This window comes from Rhododendron vialii, chromosome 10a (genome assembly GCF_030253575.1).
Source record: "Rhododendron vialii isolate Sample 1 chromosome 10a, ASM3025357v1".
Classification (NCBI taxonomy): domain Eukaryota; kingdom Viridiplantae; phylum Streptophyta; class Magnoliopsida; order Ericales; family Ericaceae; genus Rhododendron; species Rhododendron vialii.
The window spans coordinates 32,208,871-32,233,180 of NC_080566.1; the positions used below are offsets into that span (position 1 = coordinate 32,208,871).

At 36.3% G+C, this 24,310-nt stretch overlaps 1 protein-coding gene across 1 annotated transcript; it reads right to left on the reverse strand.

Annotated features, from left to right (window-relative positions):
- Positions 1-9,436: 9,436 nt before the first annotated feature.
- Positions 9,437-11,848, reverse strand: LOC131302444 (FCS-Like Zinc finger 5-like). The gene is made up of 2 exons (XM_058329102.1): positions 11,387-11,848; positions 9,437-9,786 (listed from the first exon to the last, which is right to left on the reverse strand). The coding sequence occupies exons 1-2, from the start codon at positions 11,647-11,649 to the stop codon at positions 9,609-9,611; spliced, it is 441 nt and encodes a 146-aa protein (XP_058185085.1). The 5' UTR covers positions 11,650-11,848; the 3' UTR covers positions 9,437-9,608.
- Positions 11,849-24,310: the final 12,462 nt, after the last annotated feature.

A 24,310-nucleotide genomic window follows, 5' to 3' on the forward strand; every position in this document is an offset into this window, starting at 1 on the left:
TAAAAGTTTTGCTAGCATTAAAGAGGGTTTCCTTTTAAGATTTACACGTTTCCCTCATATGTGAAAAGACTAATTAAACATACTCTTTCCTTTTCCAATTGATTTTGATTGATTTAATTTTGTTCCCCTTTCCAAAACCTAATTTAGTATTAATTTTATATCCTATATATATGACTTCCTAAATAAGTTTAAGTTCAAATTTAATTGGCCAAAGAAATGCCATAATAATAAGTTTAAGTTCAAATTTAATTGGCCAAAGAAATGCCATAATTGATTCCATGATTTAGGCATCTATATTATAGAGTACGTAATAATTGATTCCAAATTGACCAAAGTATTTACAAAGAGCATTCCTCTCTCTCTCTCTCTCTCTCTCTCTCTCTCTCTCTCTCTCTCTCTCTTTTTGATCGGCAAAAGGAAGATACCCGTTCATGTTTACCAATGTTGGCTATTCCACACTGGAGCCGCTGACCACCACTCTAAATGAACAGTAAATACTGTGGTATCTATTGCATATTCGACTTATTCGTTGAATCTCATGTTCTCACTAGCTATTTGGGAAGGTTATAATAATAGAGCAAGAATTCTTGATTTATGTTAGCTTACGAAAAGTCTTATGTTAAGCCCTGTTTTGATAAGGTTCTTATTTTTCTATACCTGAATGCAACTAATGAAATTACACCGGTTTGATAACACAGTTGTGTTAGACTATTCTACGAATTTGAAATATGTTGTGTTAGACTATTCTATGAATTTGAAATTTCGATAAGTAGATTTTGTTGGGAGGAGGGAAAAAATTTCACTTAACGGTTATTTGTAACCTCCTCTCACATGGGGTGGGATATACACATACACGGAACTCACCCCATGTGAGATGGAGTTAAAAATAACCATTATATCCACACACACAATATATCATAAAAGTGTAATTTGATACTTCATTTAGACTGTTTAGAATACGTTGCGCCATGCCTTCAGGCACGGACATCCACTAGTACATTTTATAAAATTGCTTTGTTCATTCTTTTGGTAACTAGATTTTATGTATCGCAAACAATAAGGAGAAACATCCAAGAAGTAAGGTAAAATCATTTAAATGTAAGACTAATTTCCTATTTGTATAATAGCTACAAATTTAAATATACAGAAGGCTTACCAGAGAAATACGTAAAATAGAAGGTGTCGGGGTTTTTGCCAGGCACGGCTCCAGAATAAACTTACTTATTATTATTGTTGAAAACTTATCGGGATACGTAATTTATTTGGTTTTTTGTTATGCTATATGATCTATTTACTTACAAATTTAAGTGAACTTTTATTAACACTGAACTTGTACTAATAATGTAGTGCAGACAATATTGAAAAAAATCAATTTATGCCTATTGATATATAATATTTTAATGCATTTTTTAAATCCAAAGAACTCGTTTAAACCCTCTGTTTTCGTCAACACTGGCAAGTTTGGCCTTGTCCATGCATTCTACTTGTATGTGCACATGATATTGCTTAATTCCTGTCACTACTTTAAATAGAAAATAGAAAATGCAAGGTCAAAAAAAATGCCATTTATATGATGTAGGAGTATGAAAAATGACACAGAACTCAATTCTCAGGAAACTTTATATCCAACTCAAAAACTTGTAACTTTAAGGGACTGTAGTCGTGTGTGAGATCTAGTTCCTGTAACCTTTTTTTTTAGGTCAATCATGGTGCACCATTTTGTTCGTTTTGTCATCGTGGGTATGAATTTTGAATTTTAAACTTGGAACAGACTCGCACAAATACCACGAGAAAACTTTATATTCAACCAATAGCTCAAACTATCAGGTGGAGGGGTCCTAACATATATTAAATGATTATCCATTTCGTTTCCAACAATATGGAATTGTATCCTCAACGAGAGCAACATTAACAAGTGAGATTGTCATGGTGTTCAAGTCCTAAAAGCGTCATTTTAAAAAAGAGAATTATTAATGTCGGCAGGGAGTTTATATACAGCATCTCCTATACCAAGCTCTATATTTCTATTTTAGAAACCAAATCTCCGTCCAACACTATTTTGAAAGGAAATTCAAGAAAAAGAACCACTTAGAAAGTGGGAAAGAGCATAAAATTCATTGAATACCACCAAATCATTTAATTAGTGGGGCCTCCAATTTTGATTTATTTCTTTTGTCCAAATCTACAAATAGCAGTCACAGACTGGCGTACATGATGTGCTCTGTCATATTTTTGGACCAAGCAAAATCTCTACTATAAAAGGTTGAGAAGATGTTTGGCCTTACTTTTGAGGAGCCATAAAAGTGATTCCACAGGCATGGAGAGACAATAATAGGTGGGTGGGGTTGTAAAGGGTCGTTGGGTTGAAAGCGTGGGGAAAGACGATAGAGACATCACCAATTGGAGTCCGCAGGGTTTTCATTGAAACAATGATCTTTTTTAGACATAGAGGCGTCAAATAGGTCGTGCCTAGCACAAGTACTTTTTCGCCGAATCAATGATCCGTTTAGCCATGCAGGTGTCAAATGGGTGAGAGCTGGCATGGCATGACCCATCTATTTTACCTTGTGAGTCTGTATTTACTAATCGTGTGGTGTCATTATGGACACCCAACAGTTGCGGCGTACGCCAACCAGGGCCGGCCTAAGAGATTTGAATGTCCAAGGCTAAATTGTAGGATGGTGCCCTACATATTTTTAGAATTAAACATTGATAGAAATGTTTCGTTATATTACTACTTTAGACTTTATAATGCATGTAAATTGCTTTGTTACCAACAGCCAAAGTGGTTGGCTTGAATTCTACTTGACTTGATTTTGAAACCTGACAGTTGCAATAACATTATTTTTGGAGAAAAAATATTTCAAAAGAAAAAGCTATCTAGAAGACTTGAACTCAAATACTCCACATGAACTAAAATCAACTTACCACTAAGCTAGCAAAGACATTTGTGCTATAAAATGAATAAATAATATACACACACACACTAATTTACGAATAATATTGAAGTGCCCCTAAAATTTAAAATATTTTGAATGCCTGAGGCCCAAGCCTCCTGAGCCTGGGCCGGCCCTGAGGCCAACACACAGGATGGGAGAATTTGCAAACTCTCGACAACCATTACAGCGTGCCTAAATTGATGATGCCCACTGCGGCGCACTTTGTTTTGGAGTCACCACTTAATTTTAAGAACCAAGAAATCAAAGAGAGATTTTGTATGCCTGGGAGCTAGGGGTACAATAAGGGAATGTGTTAGCCACCAGCACTTCATCCAACCAAATTAATTGGCTGGCCTTTCAATTAATGCTAATGGTTGGGTTCAATGTGCTATATGTTGGTTCTATGGGGGTCTGTGCATTGTTATGAGAAAAAAAATTACGGCGGAGCCGTGAATATATTTTACGGCACTCAATCGCGAATGTCTAAAAGTATTTTTGAACGGTCCAACTATTAAAAAAATTATTCACGCACTGGAAGAGTTTTTTTTAAAATCCAGACCACTGATTGCAGAAACGGACAACTGAGATTGCGTGATAGTTCTTTATGCTGGCCGGGGATGTTGTGGTCCTTGCTTTGGATCTGATTTGCTAGAACTACGAGTCTATGATGCCATGCAAGGATGTTTTAAGTACTGAGACAGTAAGGGGTATTCGCAGCGGGGTTGGATCCAATACATTTGCTCCGGATCAGTTCGGTCCATTTGGATGTATCCGAGCTGTCCAAAAGTGTTTTGGACAGCTCGGATTTAAAGTAAGTATTTTTTATTTTTTATAAAAACACCCCTTTAAATCCGAGCCATCCAAAACACTCTTAGACGGCTCGGATGCACCAAATGAACCGAACTCATCGGTACCAAATGGACGGGATCTGGCCCCATTTGCAGCTACTAGTTGTAGTTCTGTTTCTGCTTTGGGTGCTATCGTTTCTCCAGAATTGTGTGTTGGAAGGACGGAGTTTCTGCTTAATTTGGGAGATTAATTTATTTTGCAGCTAATTGGATTTTCTAGAATATGCTACATATTTTTGTATTTGTGTGTTCTTGCTACTATGTTTTGGTTTCATGGTTGTCTTCTTGCCGGCCAACTTTTTTCCGTTTTGAGTTTAAGATGACGTATGATTGTCAAGAACCGGGTACCAATCGCGTTGGGATGCTGATTTTCTCATTATGACTTGTCGTCATGATCTCTAGGTTGTTTTAACAATTGTAATCATTTGGATGACTACTAAATTCCTTTTTTGCAATGTAAAAAAGGAAATTGAGAGAGAGAGAGAGAGAGAGAGAGAGTAATTGACCTATGAAAGAGCATGGCCTTTTTCCTTTAAGAATTTGGCTCGTATCTCATGAGTCCAAAGTTAATATGAAAGTTAATTTTCTTTCAACAAAGTGACAATATTTAAATGCTCACTTATTTTGACTCGGACCTTTTAAGACTCGCAAAGTTAAAAAAGTGAACAATGGCTCAATGATTGTCGACACTATGCTTTTATGTCTCACCAAAATAATAGGGAATTTGACTCCGTTACTCTTTACCATTTTTATTTTATACAATTGCCAATTATTTCTTCAATTAAAATTGAGAATGGGAAAAACAAATTTACACCCATAGTACATATATATTTCAATAATAAAGTGCCACGTGTCATGCATTGATTTCGTGCTTCCCTTTGGTTTTTTGTAGGAAATTACAACACAACACACCCACCATAGTAAGAATAACATAATAACAAAATGCATACAAACGACCATGCACAAAATAAACGCACTATCAAACAAATGCAAGGCCTTGAAAAGAGCATGCAAGCTGAAGTCGATAAGCTATTGGGGGTGATTCCACTGCAACAAACCTCTACCAACCAAGTACCGAAGGTAGATAAAGTTGCGGGTGTAGAACAAAAGGAACAACGGCAACAATTAGCCGAAGACCAAAAAGGTCTAAACCTGATCAACCGAAGAGAATCCGTGTCATCGTTTTTCATCATTGCCTACGTGCAGACTGATTGCTGCTTCTTTTCTTTTTTTTTTTTGTCACAAATTGTCAGTATTATATATACACACACACAGTTCAGATCTGATCAAGACGTTCTGACCGGAGCTTAGGTCCGAATCACGATCTCAACCGTTGGATTGTGTTTTCAATGGTCCGGATGCAAATCCAGATCTGATCAGGACGTTCTGACCGGAGCTTAGGTCCGAATCACGATCTCAACCGTTGGATTGTGTTTTCAATGGTCCGGATGCATGGATAGTTTGTTCGCGCGAACAAACTATCCGTGCGAACAAACTATCCGTGCATCCGGACCATCGAAAACACAATCCGACGGCTGTGGGAAAAGTCCGGACCTAAGCTCCGGTCAGGACGTCATGACTTGAAAACGACTGTGTGTGTGTGTGTGTGTGTGTGTATATATATATATATATATATATATATATACGGGATGGTTCAAAGGACACCCTAAAAAACACCTAAAAAAACACCCCAAATCTCAATCTCATAGTTCCCGATCAAATTTTTATGATCCGAACCGTTCAATGTGTGCAGAATGTGATTTTAAGGGTGCCCTCAAGAAATTAGCAAAAAATATGACACGGAAAGACTTGATTTGAGCAGTTTTTATTTAAACCGTTCAATAAAAAACTGTTTGAAACTGCTCGGATCAAGCCCTTCCGGGTCATTTTTTTTGTTGATTTCTTTAGGGTACCCTTAAAATCACGTTTTGATCACATTAAGCGGCTCGGATCATCAAAATTTGATCGGGAGCTATGAGGTGTTTTTTTAGGTGTCTCCGGAACCGCCCCGATATATATATATGCAGTCCGGATCCTATAAGGGATCCCTTACGGTGCGGGACTCCCTTTTTCCGATCGAATTACAACGATCCGAACCGCTCAAAGTGTGCAGAACGTGATTTTAAAGGTAATTACGAGAAATCAGCAAAAAAAATGATCGGGAATGGCTTGATCCGAACAGTTTTTTACTGAACCATTCAATAAAAAACTGTTCGGATCAAGCCCTTCCCAATCATTTTTTTTGCTGATTTCAGGCGGGTATCTTTAAAATCACGTTCTGATCACTTTGAGCGGCTTGGATCGTTGCAATTCGATCGGGAAAAGGGAGTCCCGCACAGTAGCACCGTGCGGGATCCCTCATTGAATCCAGACTAATATATACATATATCACTTAGTAACATATTTTGTGTGTATCCTAATTATGAACAACCTTTAAGAAAATAGGGATATATATATAAAATTCTTCTTAGAAAAGAGAATTGTAAACCAGGAAGTCAACTTTATAACTTCCCCTGTAACTATTTGTATAGGTGCATCTATCAAATATTCAAATATGGTGAATCTTCTTGTACCACAGGGAGGAAGCCAGAATCTACAAGGGAGGGGCCGAACTACAAGCTAGAGAAAAAAATTGACTAAACAACAAATATTGATTTATATATATATATATATATATATATATATATATATATATATGTTCTTTCTATCTATATTATAAAACAGAGTGGTTTTTGTTTACACATACAAATATGAGCAATTCTATAGCCGTTAATCGCCTTCAAGCTAAGATCATAACCGTCCGATTAAGAGAATGTTTCCTTAAGTTTTTCTTTAACCTGTTGTTGTGATAATATATATACACTTTTCTTTCTAATTTATTACCTTCTGATTTTTTCCATTTTAAGTAGATATTATATCAAGAGGTTTGATAATTAACCTGTAAATTATTGCCTTTTTTATTTTATTTTCTCTATCTTGGCATGAGCTTTTAAAAGAGGCAGAAGATGAGTAGGTTATATTGGACTGGTAGAGCAGATGGATAGAACAAATAATTTATTTAAGTTGGGACTGTATTTCGTTTGAACGAGCCTTTAGGCACGGGCATGCATCCACTAGTCCTATATAAACTTTTGTTGGGGCAGACCAATGTGGGGTCCAGTGGGAGCACGGGTCCCCACTCGATTTTTGTGAAATTACAATTATATTTTTAGACATTTGAATTGTACCCGATAAATATCTAATAGTTTTCACTAAAATTACTCTACGTTTCCTTCACACATATGGATACCTGTTAGATTTAATTCTTAAGTTCACTAATTTGTGCTGTAACAAAAATTTCTGGGTCCGCCACTGAACTTATGTAGTGTATAACTAGAATAATCATATGTCTATTTTTAATTACGTGTCATCATGAATAAACAAAGGAGATTTTTTAAAAAGTAGGGAACACAAGTCAAATGAAGTCCAAACTTCTCTAATTTCTTTCAATTCTCAGAGATGACTTTGCTAGCCGGTACAAACGAGAAAGAAAAGTTACAGACATAAAAGATCTGATGAAAAATATCATTGTTCTCTTTCTTCTTTATCTAAACACAAAGGGCTCGCTTTCAAAAATTCTACGCCCACCGACTCAACTTTTACCGCTCCCCCATCACTTTTAATTTTACCATTCAAAAATGTTTTGGACAGTTCAAATTTTTTTTTAAAAAAATTCCTAGAAGAGTTAAATCTGGACTATTAATTGCCAAGACGGATGATGAGATGTTGAGTGGTGAAACAGAGAGGTGGGCATAACATCGTTGTTACTACAGTATTTTTTATGGTCAAGAGCTTTTCCCATTTGCATGCAGACATAGATGACCACAAAAAATTTACATTGAGATTACGCATTTTTACATACCATATATTAAACTATTCTAATTAAATTTTCAACATCACCACCATAAGTTTCTCAATTTAAGTCGTGTCATTTTCTTAACTCTGGTGTAATTGAGATCTTTAAATAGGTGCCTAAAAAATTTAAAAATTATGCAAATAAGCGTTTTATTTTTATCTAAAAATGGCACAATTTGTTATATAAAGTATTATGCTTACGAGGCAGAGAATACGAGATATAGTAAAAAAATATATATATATATTTTGGGGGTGTCGGGCTCCCGTGACCCGACTTTCTCCTCATTTACACATCGTACTCATCACGTGACATGACCCTGTTCGGATTGGATTTTGAGGGAGGTATTTAATTAGAGTAATGAGTGGAGAAAGATCATAGATAGAGAAAATTTATTAAATACCGTGCCCAATGTTGAGATCCCAAAATGAACAAGGCCCGGCATCGAACTTATAATTTGATTAAGATTCGTTGAATATAAAATTTCACAAATTTTAGACATAAAATACCATGGTTTTTTTTTTCTTTCCCGATAAAAAAAAAAATAGTAATCCCAAGCACTATTAGTTCAATAGGATACATATCTTATGCAATTACTCCTTCCGGCCCATTTTATATATCAAACGATCCATAATTTATATTTTTGAAAATTTATATTGAAATATATAAGTGATCGAAAACTGACACGAATATCAAAAAGACAAAAAAAAAAATGTGACGAAGAGAATACATTTCTGTTCATAGCTAGCCACTAATCATGCCAAAGAATTGAAACAGACTGAAGATACATCGACATGATCACGAGGCAAGCTTCTAATTAACCATCCTCAGAGGAATTTAATCAATGATGCTCATGCCATATATACTGATTAGGACGGGATCAATGCTCAATCATATATTTCGAGAGGCAAATTAATGTACGGATCATCTTGCAAGAATTGGAACGGAGTAAAATGAGGACTTGGTGGATTCATTGGTTCAACCACCTTCTCTTAGAGAGTTTTGGATTCACGACCGCCTTAACTTAAGGCAGATTCTCGAGTAGGGGGTTGGCATTTTATTTCGTGGGTCGTAATATTTTGAATCATGTATGCACCTGTACTCCAAAACTCTCTTAGCTGACTAATCTATGAGATTCCGAAGTACCAAAAACAAAAAAGAGCAAGCTTCATTGTTTATGTTTCAAAAACTAGGAATAAACCACATGGAAATCTCTGCGCCTATTTGCATGCAGCTAGAATGGTAGATATATAACCACAATAATTATATTGGCATGCAAGGGATGCTGTCGAGTAGTTCCCTGCAGAACAAGTGCAGAGTTGTAACATCCCACATTGGGTAGTTAATTATGAAAGCATTGAGTGGTATATAAGGTAAGACCAACCAACTACTATTAACCTGAGGTTAACCTTTTGAGTCACGTATTTATACTAATGGTTAACGGGTCAGCTGGCACGGGTCGTTACAAGAGGGCCAATTTGGTAGTTTATCTCAGTACGGACAGTTCAGATTGAATCTGAATACATGCAAATGGCATGTAAATCTGAACTGTCTGTTACTTAATTAAAATACGAACCGTCGATTGCCGAAATGAGCAGCCATTCCAGCATTTCTACACATCATCAAAGTATCCGAAGCATTCAAGGGAAATGTTTTTTACAAACCACTTCCTTGAAAACACACCCCCACAATTTGTCTTTTAACGATTAAATTTACAGACACTCCAATTTTCAAAACAAAGTAAAAGCCAAAAAAAATTAGCATACATTTTATATTTTATAATAATAAGGTAAAGTCCGAATATCATTTCTCAACATTTAACATCACCAACCACCAGAAACTTTGGTTATGCTGCTGACTATAGTATGGTTCTTCAAATTGTTAAGGCGCTATATATATAGCAGCACTCAACGTCCATGTCACTAGGTTTTATGCTTGAGAGGTGGTGGTTGCGGTGGCGGTGGCAGTGGCCGGTGCCGAGCGGTGGCGGTGGTGGTGGTGATTTCCGTCTTTCATTGGATTAGCTGCGACGGAGCACTTCTCATTTCTCTCGTCATGCTTGATCTGTTGTTCCCTGCACTCTAGACTGCAAAATGCCGTATCCCCCCTGGAAAAAATATAAAGGAAATTAATTAGGACTATTATATGATTGGAGATACATTAATTATAGTATAAGAAACAGTTAGTAGTGAATTTTTAGATTTTCGTAAAAAAAAAAAAATGGATCAATCATTTATCTGGACGAGAGAGTTCGAAAAATATATAAAAGGATTTTTTTTCTGGAACCGAAAAATATAAAAGATTGAAGTTGAAAAATTTTATATACGACGAAATGAAAAATTTTATATACGACGAAAAAAAGACATAGAACCTGTTCCTTTTCTGAACTTCTTTCATCTATAGTACTTTTATATTTTGTCATACTTTATTTTTAATTTGAGCTCATCAAGATGACTGATTAATCCAAAAAATAACAAAAGAAATTTCACAAAAAGACAACCAAATGGACCGTAGTAGATGTTTTCCTTAATAAAATTGATGATGCTCAATAAAGCCAAGTGCGTATTCCATTTCTTGTCTTCAAAACTAAAAAGGGTAAACCAAACTCAAAAATAGTCGATTATTAAAATACCGACAAACAAAAATAATAATAATAATCAAGGGTTCAACTTTCGTTCACCATGACCATACTAACACTTGAACATAAATTATACAAATTGCTTGTCATTATTAAAAAAAAAATTCATTTTTTTTTCCGAGCCAATCATTGGTATCTTCAAGCTTTTATTAGAGTCTTAACGAACTTTAAAAATGTATGTTCAATGTTGGTCTATTTATTAGAAGAGTCGATCTCAACATATACTTCAATCAAGTCTATCATAACTTGAATTTTCTGTACATTGCAATTTGTATGAGCCAAATAGTAGCTTGTTCTGGATTTGAAAGCTTAAAACTTTAAAAAAAAACATTTAACTTGATTTGTTTACGTAGTAAACATTTCATACGAATTTTTGATCGTTATCTCAAATATGAAAATTTAGTTCGTTTATCAGCCATATCACACCGTCCTTAGTAACATAGAAAGAGAATGGATCAGGCTCGCTCCTCTCCAGTTCATGTTTTGATAGATTCAATAGTTCACATTTTCTCATAAACTCTTACCGGTCGAAGTTTAAAAATACATCCGAACCATTAATTGTAGCAAATGAACGGTCACGATTAGGACTGTCTTCTCTCCAGTCCAAAACATGAACCAGAAATGATATGAATCCTAAAAGGATCTATCAATTTTGTCTTTCATCTATTTTCAAGAGTCATATGTATCAAAATTTCCACCAAAAAATTTAGGCGCTTTAGTCGACAACCTTGTAAATTGTCGAACGTATTCAAATAATCTCAATTAGAATAACTTCATCAAACTAAAAATTACTAGCATATATATTACCTGATGTGGCATTTTAATTGTACTGAATAAATTTTGTAGATGCATTTACGTACATAGAAGTTTTTTTTTTTTGAAAACTAAATGTTCGGATCAACATACGCGCGAATTCAATTCCGATCCTCTGAAATTAAAGACTGAACAAACCTTTCAGTGACCCTAGGTTTTCACGGAATTCAAACATACAATCTCACAGATCACAAACACTTATTAACTTTTTCACACGGTCGGCCAAACGCGGAGTTGTAGTGTTTGAAATTAATACCTATACATGAAGATGTCCCGGCTAGGCCTCAAACTGCTGTTACAGAGTCCACACGTCCTCAAAAACGGCGCCGTCTCTACAACCATGGAATTATCACCTTCGCCACCTGAACTCCTCTTACGGTCACGCCGGCTAGGCGACGCCGTTTCCACCAACTCGTTCATCACAGAATCAGACGGCTCCTCGTCGGCAAGATCCACGTTGATTCCGGTCATGCTCGTGGTCCTCTTCATCGGACCCCTCCCACGCTTTCCCAGCAACATTTTAAGAGAGAGAAAGGGGGGGAACTGTATGTGCTCAAATCTCCGTGGATGTATGTGTCTGTGTTTTTAGAGAGAGAGAGAGAAAGAAGAAGAGGAGAGGGTGGTGGGGGGCCAAGGGGCAGTGAAAATGGAAGGTGGGGAGTGAAGATAAACAAAGTCAGGGGAGGCTGAGAGCGCATATTTTTTTGATTTGCCAGCTAAGGTATCCGGATCAAGTTACGCATATTTCAACTCAAGGAGCGTTTTCGTTAAACTAAATAGATTTAAAACCCTTATTTTTCACGATTTTCTAGATAGACAATACTCTCACATATGTTAACAGAAATAACTTGACTATTGTCATTATTATGTAATCCAATAATATAGCAAAAAAACATCTTGATCCCCTCCCACGGATTCGAACGTAAACAGTTCATCCACGTACATCGGGAGTAGTGAATTGACAAGAATTTATATTTACTATTCCATAATCTCAAAAATCAAGTCCTGATCGATTACGAGTGGAGCAAACCCACCACCAATCTTAGCTCTTGGGGTTGGCTGAGAGTGAATCTGGACCGTCGGTTTAACTACACCAATTTTTGGAGGAAGCAAACGTCAGCAATCGCCTTCAGTACATTTATTTTGTCACCTTTCATTTTCCGTGTAATTTTCTGTTGGTGTGGTGGTGGGGCCCATGATGATACACGTCCAAAAGTGTACATGCGCTATAGCTTTTGGAGACATCAACGGCGGAGAGTGTTTTGCCCTTATTTTTATTGAAAAAAAGCTAAAAATATTCTATTGGATTGTTTTTAAGGTTTACCAACAAAAAAAAAAATAGACATACGATGAGGAAAAAAAATATAACAAGTGTGTAAAAATATAGTAGTATTGAAAAGAATAAAAAAGTGTATCGGAGTAATTGTTTGTCTTACAAGTATCATTTTTTTTAGCTTATTAATTGAAGGACCCTTTCTTTATTTTAATAATAATAACAACATAGAAATAGAGAAAAATATCTTCTTCTTTTGGGATCAATTTTCTTCTCCTAAAAGGAACGAGCCCTAAAAGGCAAGGAAATAGCCTTGGACAGAGCAACACATCCCAACACCACTAGGAAAACGAATTAATACAACAAGAGCCTTTCTACACGCTACCAACAAACGAAACTAAAGAATACTATGTTTATTTAAACACCCTCGTATGCAAGGATGGGATCAGGAGAGTCTAGTGGCGGCGACCGCCACGACAAGAATTTTAAAAAATGCAATTATTATATGTATAAAAAAAATTATGTCCAACTTATATAATCTCGCTATCACTAAATTTTTTTAATATATCTTTCGTCACTGCTAGAGTAAAATCCTAGTTCTGTCCTTGCTTGTAAGGATCCGTCATTTTGAGCATATCTTCAAATTAAATTAGTGGCAGACCTCGGCAGATTTCTCCAAGAGCAAATAAGAATCTCACTTCCTCCCAAACCGACCCGTTTGCGGCCTGCAACATGATTCTCCCCTTTTTGTTGAAAAAATCTGAAAAATTATGTATTTGGAAAATATCATATTTATACATAATTAATGTATCCGAAATGATATTGGTACCGACAGGTACCGTAGCAAAAATGCACCGACGGCTGCGTCGGGCCGTCTCTGGCCACAAACGGTCGATCCGAGACATCCAAAAAAAATTTAAAAAAAAAAAAAAAAAACCGAGTAGGCCCCATGGGAATCAATGGCATCCGACGTGCGTAGGTGCTCGATCCAAACACCCCATTTTTTCGTGTATACATGTATGTACTAAAAAAGGGGTGTTTGGATAGAGCATCTACGCACGTCGGATGTCGTTAATTCTCGCGTGGACCCACGATTTTTTTTAAAATTTTTTTAGATAGTTCGGATCGGCCGTCCAGTAGCCGAAGACTGCTCGGCGCGGTCGTCGATGCATTTTGCCTACGCTATTGGTCGGTACCAATAGCAGGACTCTTAATGTATAGTATTATAGAGGGTCTTGTAGTGAGAAAATTCTAGGAGTAATAGTAACTTTGTTTTCTTTATTCTAATGTCACTTCTTCCTCTTCCCAATTAATTGCAAGTTGGCTACTTGGCTCTCTCTCAAGTTGGCTACTTGGCGCGCGCTCTCTCTCCCTCTCTCTCTCTCTCTCTCTCTCTCTGGAGGCCACTCCTTCCTCTTCCCAATTCACACTTTTTTAAACCTCCAATTACTCCAGTTTTAGGAGTCATCCATAATTTTTGGTATCTTTGGAGTTATACTTGGCTTTTCGCAATATTTGAAAGCAAGCCAAAAGGCACATGTTCCTAAAACACCCACAATTTACCACGTTTTCAATCCGCATATCAAATTGTTGAATAAAAAAAAAATTCATGTACTATTTCTCGGTCATGATTTGGTCACCATGTCTGAGTAACCACATTTTGGGAACATACCATGTGGCGCGTCACAATTATATTGATAGAATGTATCTCATTTATCATGTAGTGAAACACATCTTATTACCAATTCAATGGTAACACCTGATCACACGGTAACCAAAATATGATATTCAGACATGATCACCGTAGCATTGTTCTTCTGTTAACCCCAGGCGCTCTCCCCCAATGGCAACTGGTTGACCAATTAATAACCTCTTTTCTAAGTTGTATATCATGGAGTTGATCGTTTTTATACTCCAATCTTAAGCTAACTTTTCTGCTTTTTTTATCCTAATTGTTGTTTCTATTGTATAGTACTATTGAGTTTCTGGTTTGTTTGTTTTTTCTTTTTCTTGGAATTTTCTCATTTTGCCTATGTTTATTGTTTGTGTAGGTAAAAATACACATTGCACCAAGACTACTCCAAGCCCGCTCGTTTCATCTCAAATTCTATACGTTGTGTAACGATCTGCGCCAGCTGAACTGCTAACCCTTAGTCTAACCATGGGGCTCAAAAGGTTAACCTCGACCCCCTAGTGGCCATAGTGTGGCACTTAGCTCTGTACATCACATCATCATGCTCATACCAGACTCTAGAGGTGACATCCACCATGTAGACCAGAGTTGTGCTCTGATACCAACTGTAACAACCCTCGCCAGTTGACCTACTAACTCTTAGCATAACCACATGGCTCAAAAAGTTAACTTTGAGTTACACAATAGCTGCTCGTGTTTTCTTGTATACCACATTCATCTTCAAGTTTTTCCCTATGGAGGACTGGTGTGCGGGTTCTCACACGTTGCTTTTCCTAGGGCTCATGAAAATTGATATGCACTTGTCACCTACATTCAAGGGCACGTTTTAATTGTCACAGCGTAACACAATTATTGCAACTACTATTTCAACTCAATAAATAATTTTTTTAAAATAGATCTTAAATTTTTTTCCTCATCCTTTTCTTTCTTTATTGTTTATGGTTTAAAGTTTCATGAGCATAATATTATGGAATTCCTTAACCTCGATTTGTTATAGCGGGGGTAGATGGTGTTTGCATGAGAATTTATTGGCCCAATTAGCTAGTGACAAGTGGCCATTCATTTTAGACAAAACGGAACATACATAGGTTGAAATACATGAAATCACATAATTAAAAGAACGATGACATTCTGATCAAATTAGTGTCGTTTTATGGGTAATAATAATTGTTGCCAGAGATCATTCAGATGATAGCTTAAAAGGTAAGCAGTTCGAAACTCAAAGGCGCAAATGATTTAAATTCAAACAAGAGGTAGTTACAGTTGACACAGTCAAGGAAGTTGAGGTTCAAGCATAATAACTGTCCACTACCAACACGATGCTGTGAAGTGGGGTGATGAACTAAACTGAATTACCACAATCAGGAATCATGGAGGGAAAGATTGAATTCAAAACCAAGATGACTTCGAAGCAACCTGGCGGGAAACAGAAAACATGGAGAAGACTCACGAGCTTGCCTATAAATAGAAGAAACGAAAGAAGGAAAAAGCCCAGACAAATCATCAAACAAGCAGCTATGCTATGCTTGGTTTGTCCATTAGGCAGTAGTTAGAAGAGCTTAGACTTAAGTTCGAAGTAGTTAGGAGTAGTTTGCAGTAGTAATCACTTTGTGTTTTGTTCTGTTCGTTAGTGGAAGTTTGAAGAATCAATTGGAAAGCAAGTTCATTTTTGAATTGATCAAGGTACCTTGCTTGTTCTTTGGTTTATCAAGTTTCCAGTGAATCGTTGTGTGGTTCTAATACTTCTAGATAGAGAAATCCTCTTTATTGAGGTAATTAAACCAACAACACAATCGCCTGATTAAGTTTGGCTTTTTATAAGTTGAAATCTGAAAAGGATAATTACAAGTCTTTTCTGGCACGCTCGCATACAATCATATTTCTGAAGTTAGCCAAAATCCTAGCCAAATAGTAGTTGGTAATATGTTAATTTAATATTGAATTTGGGGTTTATTCAATGAAAATAGGTTTTAGTGGTCATTCCTTTCCAAAAAGATATATTTTCTTTTATATCGTGTTTCCAAAGTAAATCATTTTCTATCTATTTTCTCTAAGTTTTATCATAGAAGAAGTGTTGATTTGGACTCAACTTTTTTGACCAAAATACGAGTTTTCATAGATGCTACGTACACGCAATGGGTGCAATAATACGTGAAATTTAACTGTACGTGCCCATCAATTGTTCGAGAAAGAAAATCAATTCTTTTTCTTTCTTTTTTTTTTGAACAGCGAGAAAAAAAAATCAATTCAACGTACTTGCTCTACATTACATAATTTTGAGAGTTATATTTTAGGAGAGTTTCATTCTTGTCACACGATAACATCTCCCATTTTACTTCATGCATTTCAAAAGTACCTTAGAGTACGTAGTAAAATAATTAACTCATAGAAAAAGCAATTTCCCACAAACTTAGCAGCCAATTAAAGCAACTTGCATCGTCAGTTGCGGCCCCCACATCACTTTTTCCTTTTATGTCAACCTATTAGATCCTAACATTATATTTACACTTATTTTGGGATCAAACATTCAGGTTTCTATATACGAACGTAAAAGAAACCAATAGTTGAAAGTAGGGGTGCACACCGACCCCACCCTCTCCCCAATGCCAACTGGTTGACCAATAACCTCTTTTCGAAGTTATATCCTTGAGTCGATCGTTTTTATACTCCAATTTTAAGCTAACTTAATTTTTTGCTTTTGTTATCCTTTTGTCTTGGAATTTTCTCATTTTGCCCATGTTGATTGTTTGTGTAGGTAAATTAATGCACATTGCACCTAGACTAGCTACTTCAAGCCCCCTTGTTTCATCTCAAATTCTATATTTTGCTTTTTCTGGGGCTCTTAAAAATTCTATACCGCTGTCAAATGCTTGACAGTATCTCCCAATCCACGTTTTTAAGGGGTTACTTTAAGCCCCCTTTCTTCACGTTTTAATTGTTACTGCATAACACAATTATTGCAATTATTTCAACTCAATAAATACTTAGAGATCTTAAATTTTTTTCTCCTCCTTTTGTTTCTTTAGTGTTTATGGTTTGAAGTTTCATGAGCATAGTATAATGGTATTCATTTACTTCAATTTGTTATAGTGGGGGTCGTTGGCAATATGTTTTTTTAATATTGAATTTGGGTTTATTCAATGAAAATGGATTTTAGTGGTCATTCCTTTCCAAAAAGATAAATTTTTCTTTATATCGTGTTTCCAAAGTAAAGCATTTTCAATTTTCTCTAGTTTTTATCATAGAAGTGTTGATTTGGACTCAACTAATTTTTTTACCATAGCACTACGAGTTTTCATAGAGACTATGCACATGCAACGGGTGCAATAATGCGTGAAATTTAACTGTGCCCGTCAATTGTTCGAGAAAGAAAATCAATTCTTTTTTCTCTTTCTTTTTTTGAACAGCGAGAAAGAAATCAATTAATCGTATTTTCTCTACATTACATGATTTTGAGAGTTTTTTTTTTTTAGGAGAGTTTCATTCTTGCCACACGATAACATCTCCCATTTTACTTCATGCATTTCAAAAGTACCTTAAGAGTACGTAGTAAAATAATTAACTCATAGAAAAAGCAATTTCCCACAAACCTAGCAGCCAATTAAAGCAATTTGCATTGTCACTTGCGGCCCCCACATCACTTTTTTTCTTTTATGTCACCCTATCAGATCCCAACATTATATTTACACTTATTTTGGGATCAAATATTCAGATTTATGTACAACATAAAAGAAACCAATAGTTGAAAGTATAGTAGGTGTGCACACCGACCCACTAGCCCGCCCAACCCAGCCCAACTTTTTAAGAGTTTTGGATGTGTATTTATGCTTAACGGGTGGGGTTGAGTTGAGTTTTTAAGCCCATTTAGGCTCTGTTCCAGAATACCTTCTTAAAAAATAAGTATTTATTTCACATTTTCAAACTAAAAAATAATGTAAATGAAAAATAATTTTTTGATTTTTTTTGCACCGTATAAAAGATCTCGATAAGATCTATCAAACAAGATCCATATTGATAGGAAATTTATTTGCACAAACACATTATTTTTAAACTTGAAATTGCCTTCTTAAAAAATAAGTTCTTATTCTCAGTTGTGGAACGGGGCCTTAGTTAATAGGATGGGCTTGGAAATATCTCTTAAAATCAAGCTTGGCCCAATAAAATATGATAATGGCATGCATTATATGTTCGGGACGGTTCCGGAAACCCTTAAAAAAACCTCTAAAAAAATCCTCCAAATCTTAATCTCACAGTTTTCGATTAAATTTTGATGATCCAAACCGCTCAATGTGTTCAGAACGTGATTTTAAGGTTACTTGCGAGAAATTAGCAAAAAAAAATAACCGGAAATGGCTTGATTTGAGCATTTTTTTATTGAACCATTCAATAAAGTTCAATAAAAATCTGTTCGGATGAAGCCCTTTCCAGTCATTTTTTTTGCTGATTTCTCGCGGGTACCCTTAAAATCACATTCTAATTACATTAAGCGACTCGGATCATCAAAATTCAATCGAGAACTTGGGGGGATTTTTTTAGAGGTTTTTTTAAGGGTTCCTGAAACCGCCCCGATATATATTTGTACTTATAAAAAATATTAAGGAGGAGGGAAAAAAACTACTAGTACTATACCTATATATACAGAATACCACTTCTTTAATTTATAAAAGTGGGGATGATTAATTTATACTTGACACTATACTTTAGATAAGTAAATGGGCTAGTTAGACGGGCTTGAACAATGAAACTTTAAGAAAGTCTGGTTTGGGAATATTAAATGAAGCCGATTATTAATGGGCTGGACTTGGGCATGCGCAAGTGTCGTTTCTATCTAGTACAAGCCCGGTCCGGCCCAATGTTTGTACAACCCTAGTTGAAAGAGACTATTATTTCTAGCCCATGCGCAAGTCTCGTTACTATCTTGTGCAAGCCCGGCCCGGCCCAATGTTTGTACAGCCCTAATTGAAAGAGTATTTTTTCCTGGTCGGGCCCGATGTTCTGTACAGCCCTAGTTGAAAGAGACTATAGTAGCTAGTGATATTGACTCTTGAGCATCAAAACCACAAACCCAGCCCTGTTTGGTCTATTTTGGGCCTGCTAGTCTTGTCCACTATTGGAACTCTTTCGAGATTTGGGGTCAAACTATCTAATAAACCTGCTCAAAGTAGCAGGTACACGCTCAGCGGTTGATGTCTACGGCAGCCAACTCTATCAACAATTCAATACTGACCCGACGATATATATATATATATATATATGAGTTCCCTTCTTATAAGGATCACCTCATTTTAATAAAATGCGGACTTCCCTTTTCCGATCGAATTTTGATGATCCGAGTCGCTCAATGTGTTCAGAACGTGATTTTAAGAGTACTCAAGAGGAATCAGCGAAAAAAAAGATCGGGAATGGCTTCATCCGAGCAGTTTTTGTTTGTTTTTTATCTAACGGTTCAAATAAAAACTGCTCAAATCAAGCCCTTCCCGGTCATTTTTTTGCCGATTTCTCGCGAGTACCCTTAAAATCACGTTTTGAACACATTGAGCGGCTCGGATCATCGAAATCCGATCGGAAAAGGTAAGAAATAGAGAGGTCTACATATAAGATCCTCATTTTAAGGTTTTTACTTGAAGATTTTTATTATATATATATATATATATATATATATATATATATATATATATATATATATCCCATCAATATACAATGCATTAAAAAATCACCCCTTCCCGTAGCTCAAGCCACAAATTAACACTCATACGATCACATATTTGCATGGATACATTGAATATAATACTCGACATAGTGGCTAGCTTTGATACTAATCAAGAAACAAGTTTTTAATGGAAGGAGAACCAAGAGCTTACATATAAACTGACAACTGTCATGCAGCAAGGCTCGGAATTTGTAATACCCGTCCCGGATATTTCGGTATTTTAATTATTTTTAATTGAACTATGTGTTTTATGAGTTTAAATTGTAAACAATAATACTTGCGAGGGTTCTGTGTGTGATTTGTGATTGGAGCATAAGTTAAGACATGGTTCCGCTTACATGTGATAAATTCTCTTGTGCCTTTATATAGCAAAATATCCTGGGATATTTATCTTTCTCCATTCGTATCTTGTTTCTTTCTACGTAGAGAGAGAGAGAGAGAGAGAGAGAGAGAGAGAGAGAGAGAGAGAATATCCTGGGATATTTATCTTTCTCCATACGTATCTTGTTTCTACGTAGAGAGAGAGAGAGAGAGAGAGAGAGAGAGGAGAAGAAGAAGAAGAGAAAGACATGGGCAGGGCTATTCTTTATAAAATTATTCAAGGTACTTAGAAAGCTTGCGAATTTCTTTAATTTTTACTGAATGTTCATTTATGTGTCTAGTATATGGTGGTAAATTTTTATAATTTTCTGAGAGATGTAGAAAAAGATAAAAATCATAAATCTAACTGTAGTCAGGATCCTATTTTTTAGCAGACAGCTTACAGAGCTGTGTCTTTTATCAATTTTTTTATAGTTAAGCGATCTTCCTGATTCTGGGTCCTTATGATTCTGAAAGATTGATAAGTTGGTGATATTTTGGTGTTGGAATTATGAAAAAGTATTAAGTATTCAATTTTTAATGAATTTTCGAATACCGACTATTCTGCTGGAAATTGTGCTTCGCTGCACAGAATTTCTGAGTTTGGAGGTGATTTTGATTAGGTTTATTTATTTTGAAAAATCTGGAAAAAATCAGGAATGAACTTTGACAAGTGATAATGGTGTGTACCAAATTTGGGATTTATTAGATGCGTATTTTAGTGTTGGCGGATTTTACATGTTTGTGTGACACTGCTGGGTTTTGTAATTGTTGCATTGACACATTTTGGGAAAATGGTCATATCTTTTAACTCGGGTATCGGGTTAGTGCACGGGTTGTTGATTCTGAAACTAGACTCGTATACCTTTCGGAATATGTAGGGGTTGTGGCTTATTTTGTACAAAGTTAAATCAGTTTTTGATTTGAAATTGATAGACGGGCAGAATCTGTGATTTTGGACAGATTTTTGTGTAACTTTGGATGAGCATAACTTTGTCGTTCGGACTCCGTTTTTAACAAATTTTATATCAAAATTTATTTACCGGAGGTGTACTTTTTAATGGCAGTAGTTTCATGATCTAGTTTAACCTTATAAAAAGTTATAGGCAGAATACGACAGGTTGGTCGTAGATTTCAAACCAAATGTAGGGGTTATGTGGTGTTTGAGTGTTACGCTTGTTTAGGGACACTTCTAAACCTTTGAGATGGACATGCTAGTATGTTTTAAGCATCTTTAATCTATTGTTGGTATTATAAATTAATGTTAGGAGTTAGTTGTGACGTTTAAGCGTTCAATAAACTGATATGGTTAACTTGTAGTTAGGTGTTAAGCCAGTCAATTGGGAGGGGCCAAAACCGTAAGTTTTGCGTACCTCGGTCGATACAAAGATGAGTGTGTTTGATATGGTTCTCCTCAATATAATATTGTTGTGGTGGTGAGTATATATCTTGCTAATTGTAGTTATCTTTTGATATGGTTATCTTTTATGAAATATTGTTGTGGTGGTAAGTAGGGCTGATACAAAACCGACCGGACCGAAAAAACCGAAAAAACCGATCATTCGGTTCGGTTTTCGGTCGGGGTGCTGGCGGGATTTTTCCGTTCGGGGTGGACCGAACCAAACCGAACTAAGTTCGGTTCGGTCTCGGTTTTCTGAAATTGTAGACCGATTGGACCGAACCGAACCGAACAAGACCGAACCGAACCGAACCGAACCGAAACGGACCGAACCGAAATGGACCGAACCGAACCGAGTATAAATAATTTATATAATTATATAATTTGCATAAATCTTAACCGCAAACGGACCGAAGCTGTTGGAGGCTTGAACTGCTAGTCTTGAACTACTTTTTTTTTATGCTATCACTTGCTTTTTTTTTTGGATGCTATCACTTACTGGAATGCAGGTTTTCAATTGAAATGGAGAGAATTGATAGTGAAAAATTTGGTAGTGAAAAATTCCTCAACAGGTGTATATATGTATTGGATCGGTGAAAATTTGGTAGAGAATTGATAGTGAAAATTTGGTAGTGATGTATATCTTTTTTTTTTTGAATTGAGCTTTGAGAAATGGAGAGAATCAAATCCTCAACAGGTTTTCACTAAAAAAAATAAAAAATCCTCAACAGGTGGCCCACTGTCAAAATTTTGAATCGGTGTTTGATAAAAAAAAAACAAGTGTATTGGACCGAAAACTCTCCTGGCCCACTATCAAGTTTTTTTTAATTGGCCCACTTTCAAATTTTTATGTTTGGCCCATTTTCAAATTTTTATGTTTGGCCCAACTAGGCCCAATTCGGTCAGACCGAATTCCCCGAATTCCCCGACCGGACCGAATCCACCCCGAACCGAATTGGACCGAACTTAAGAACGGTCGGGATCGGTCCTGGCATTTTCATCCCCGAACCGATTCGGTCTCCAACATTTTTGGACCGAACCGACCGACCCCGACCGAATAACACCCCTAGTGGTAAGTGTATATCTTGCTAATCGTAATTAGCTTTCGATATGATTATCTTTTATGAGATATTGTTGTGATGGTGAGTGTATATCTTACTAATCGTAACCTTTTGATATGATTATTTTTATGGGATGTTGCTATGGTGGTGGGTGTATATCATGCTAACAGATGATTTAGTTGTTAATATGCATGCATGACGATATGTATGCTTGGAGGTTGTATATCATGCTAACCGAGGTTTAGTTATTGATATGCATGTTGTGGTGTGTTGATTGTACCCGCTTAAGGATTGTGGAGTGAGTCACACCATGTCGTGGGCCGCGCTGTCTAATTAACGGTGAATGGGAATATAGTGTGCGGGACACAATACCTTGGGTACATGGGATGTGGCAGACGTGTCACTGCATGTGATGTGATTACATTCATATTGTTGTGCATTGATTATTATTGCTCAGTTGGGTGGATATGTTGGTTATAACTGTTATATATATTCAAGTATTTCAGTTATGTTGGTGATGTGCATTCTGGTTGATATTCCTTCGGGTATTGTGGTATTATGTTGAGCATTTCTATATCTCGCACACTCTAGCTTTCCTTTTTGGTCTGCCAGGTAGCAGGTTGCTTAGAGTGGGTCTACTACCGGTCTTTGTGTTGAGCCATTTTTCTAGTGTTAAGTGGGGTTTTGGTTACGTTGTTGTGGAGTGCCTTAGCTAGTGCAGAACTTAATTTGTATGGAGTTGTAGCTATGGATAGTTAAAGATTTTAAATTGTATAGGTTGTAATTAACTTTGGTCGATGCTGGTGTTCTATTTGAGGTTAGCCTTGGCGTTGTGGATGGTCGAGTTTGTTGTAGGTGGTTGATGAAGAAGTTGGTTTATTCAAGTTGTAAGTAAGTCATCGGTGGATGTGTTGAAGTATAGAATTTTTAAAATACTATAATGCAGATATTGTTTCTTGGTTGTGCGATGTCAGGTTGATTGGTCAATACGTTGATTCATTTTATGTTAAGGTGTTAAGTCTTCCGCTGGGTGTTTATTTTTGACAGGTTGTGAGGTGTGGTTTGGTCTTCTGTGTGGAATGCCACGTGGTCGCGCTGACTCGGGCCCACTTTGGGTGCCGTTTGCGGGGTGGAGTGTGACAGAATTCGTTGATTTGAGATTTTGTAAATGTAATATCAACTAACTTCATAATCCAATTCAAGATACTCATAAGTTGTTCGGGGACTCCGGATATTCAAAATTTTAAAAAAAAACAAAATCCAGGATCCAATAAGCAAAAGTGAGGGTCATATTTCTTCCAAGACTTCCCATAAATGCCTTGTTAGGAGTTTAATTAAAATTATCTTTTTCTCTTTCTCTTTCTCTTCAATATTCTTTTGAGAATCCATGATCCAAAGAGCAAAATAGTAGGTTCTTGGTAGGGTTTTGGATTTATATTTTGAGGAATTCTGTTTCCCTTTTGCTCTGTATCTGGTGCAGAGGGGGATTGAGGGGGAGGAAGAAAGAAGAGACAAGCAGGGGTGGAGCCGACTCTCCAACCCCTCTTCAAGAGTGTAGATGGGTCCGACTCCAACTTCTTGGCTTCAGGCGATTTTACCTTTTTATTTTGTTTCTTGGTAGGGTTTTGGATTTATATTTTGAGGAATTATGTTTCCCTTTTGCTCTGTATCTGGTGCAGAGGGG

Coding starts and splice junctions, on each gene's coding strand:
- LOC131302444 (XM_058329102.1), bottom strand. CDS start 11,649: ATGTTGCTGGGAAAGCGTGGGAGGGGTCCGATGAAGAGGACCACGAGC. Junction 9,787..11,386: donor CGGGACATCTTCATGTATAG/GTATTAATTTCA, acceptor TATTTTTTCCAG/GGGGGATACGGCATTTTGCA.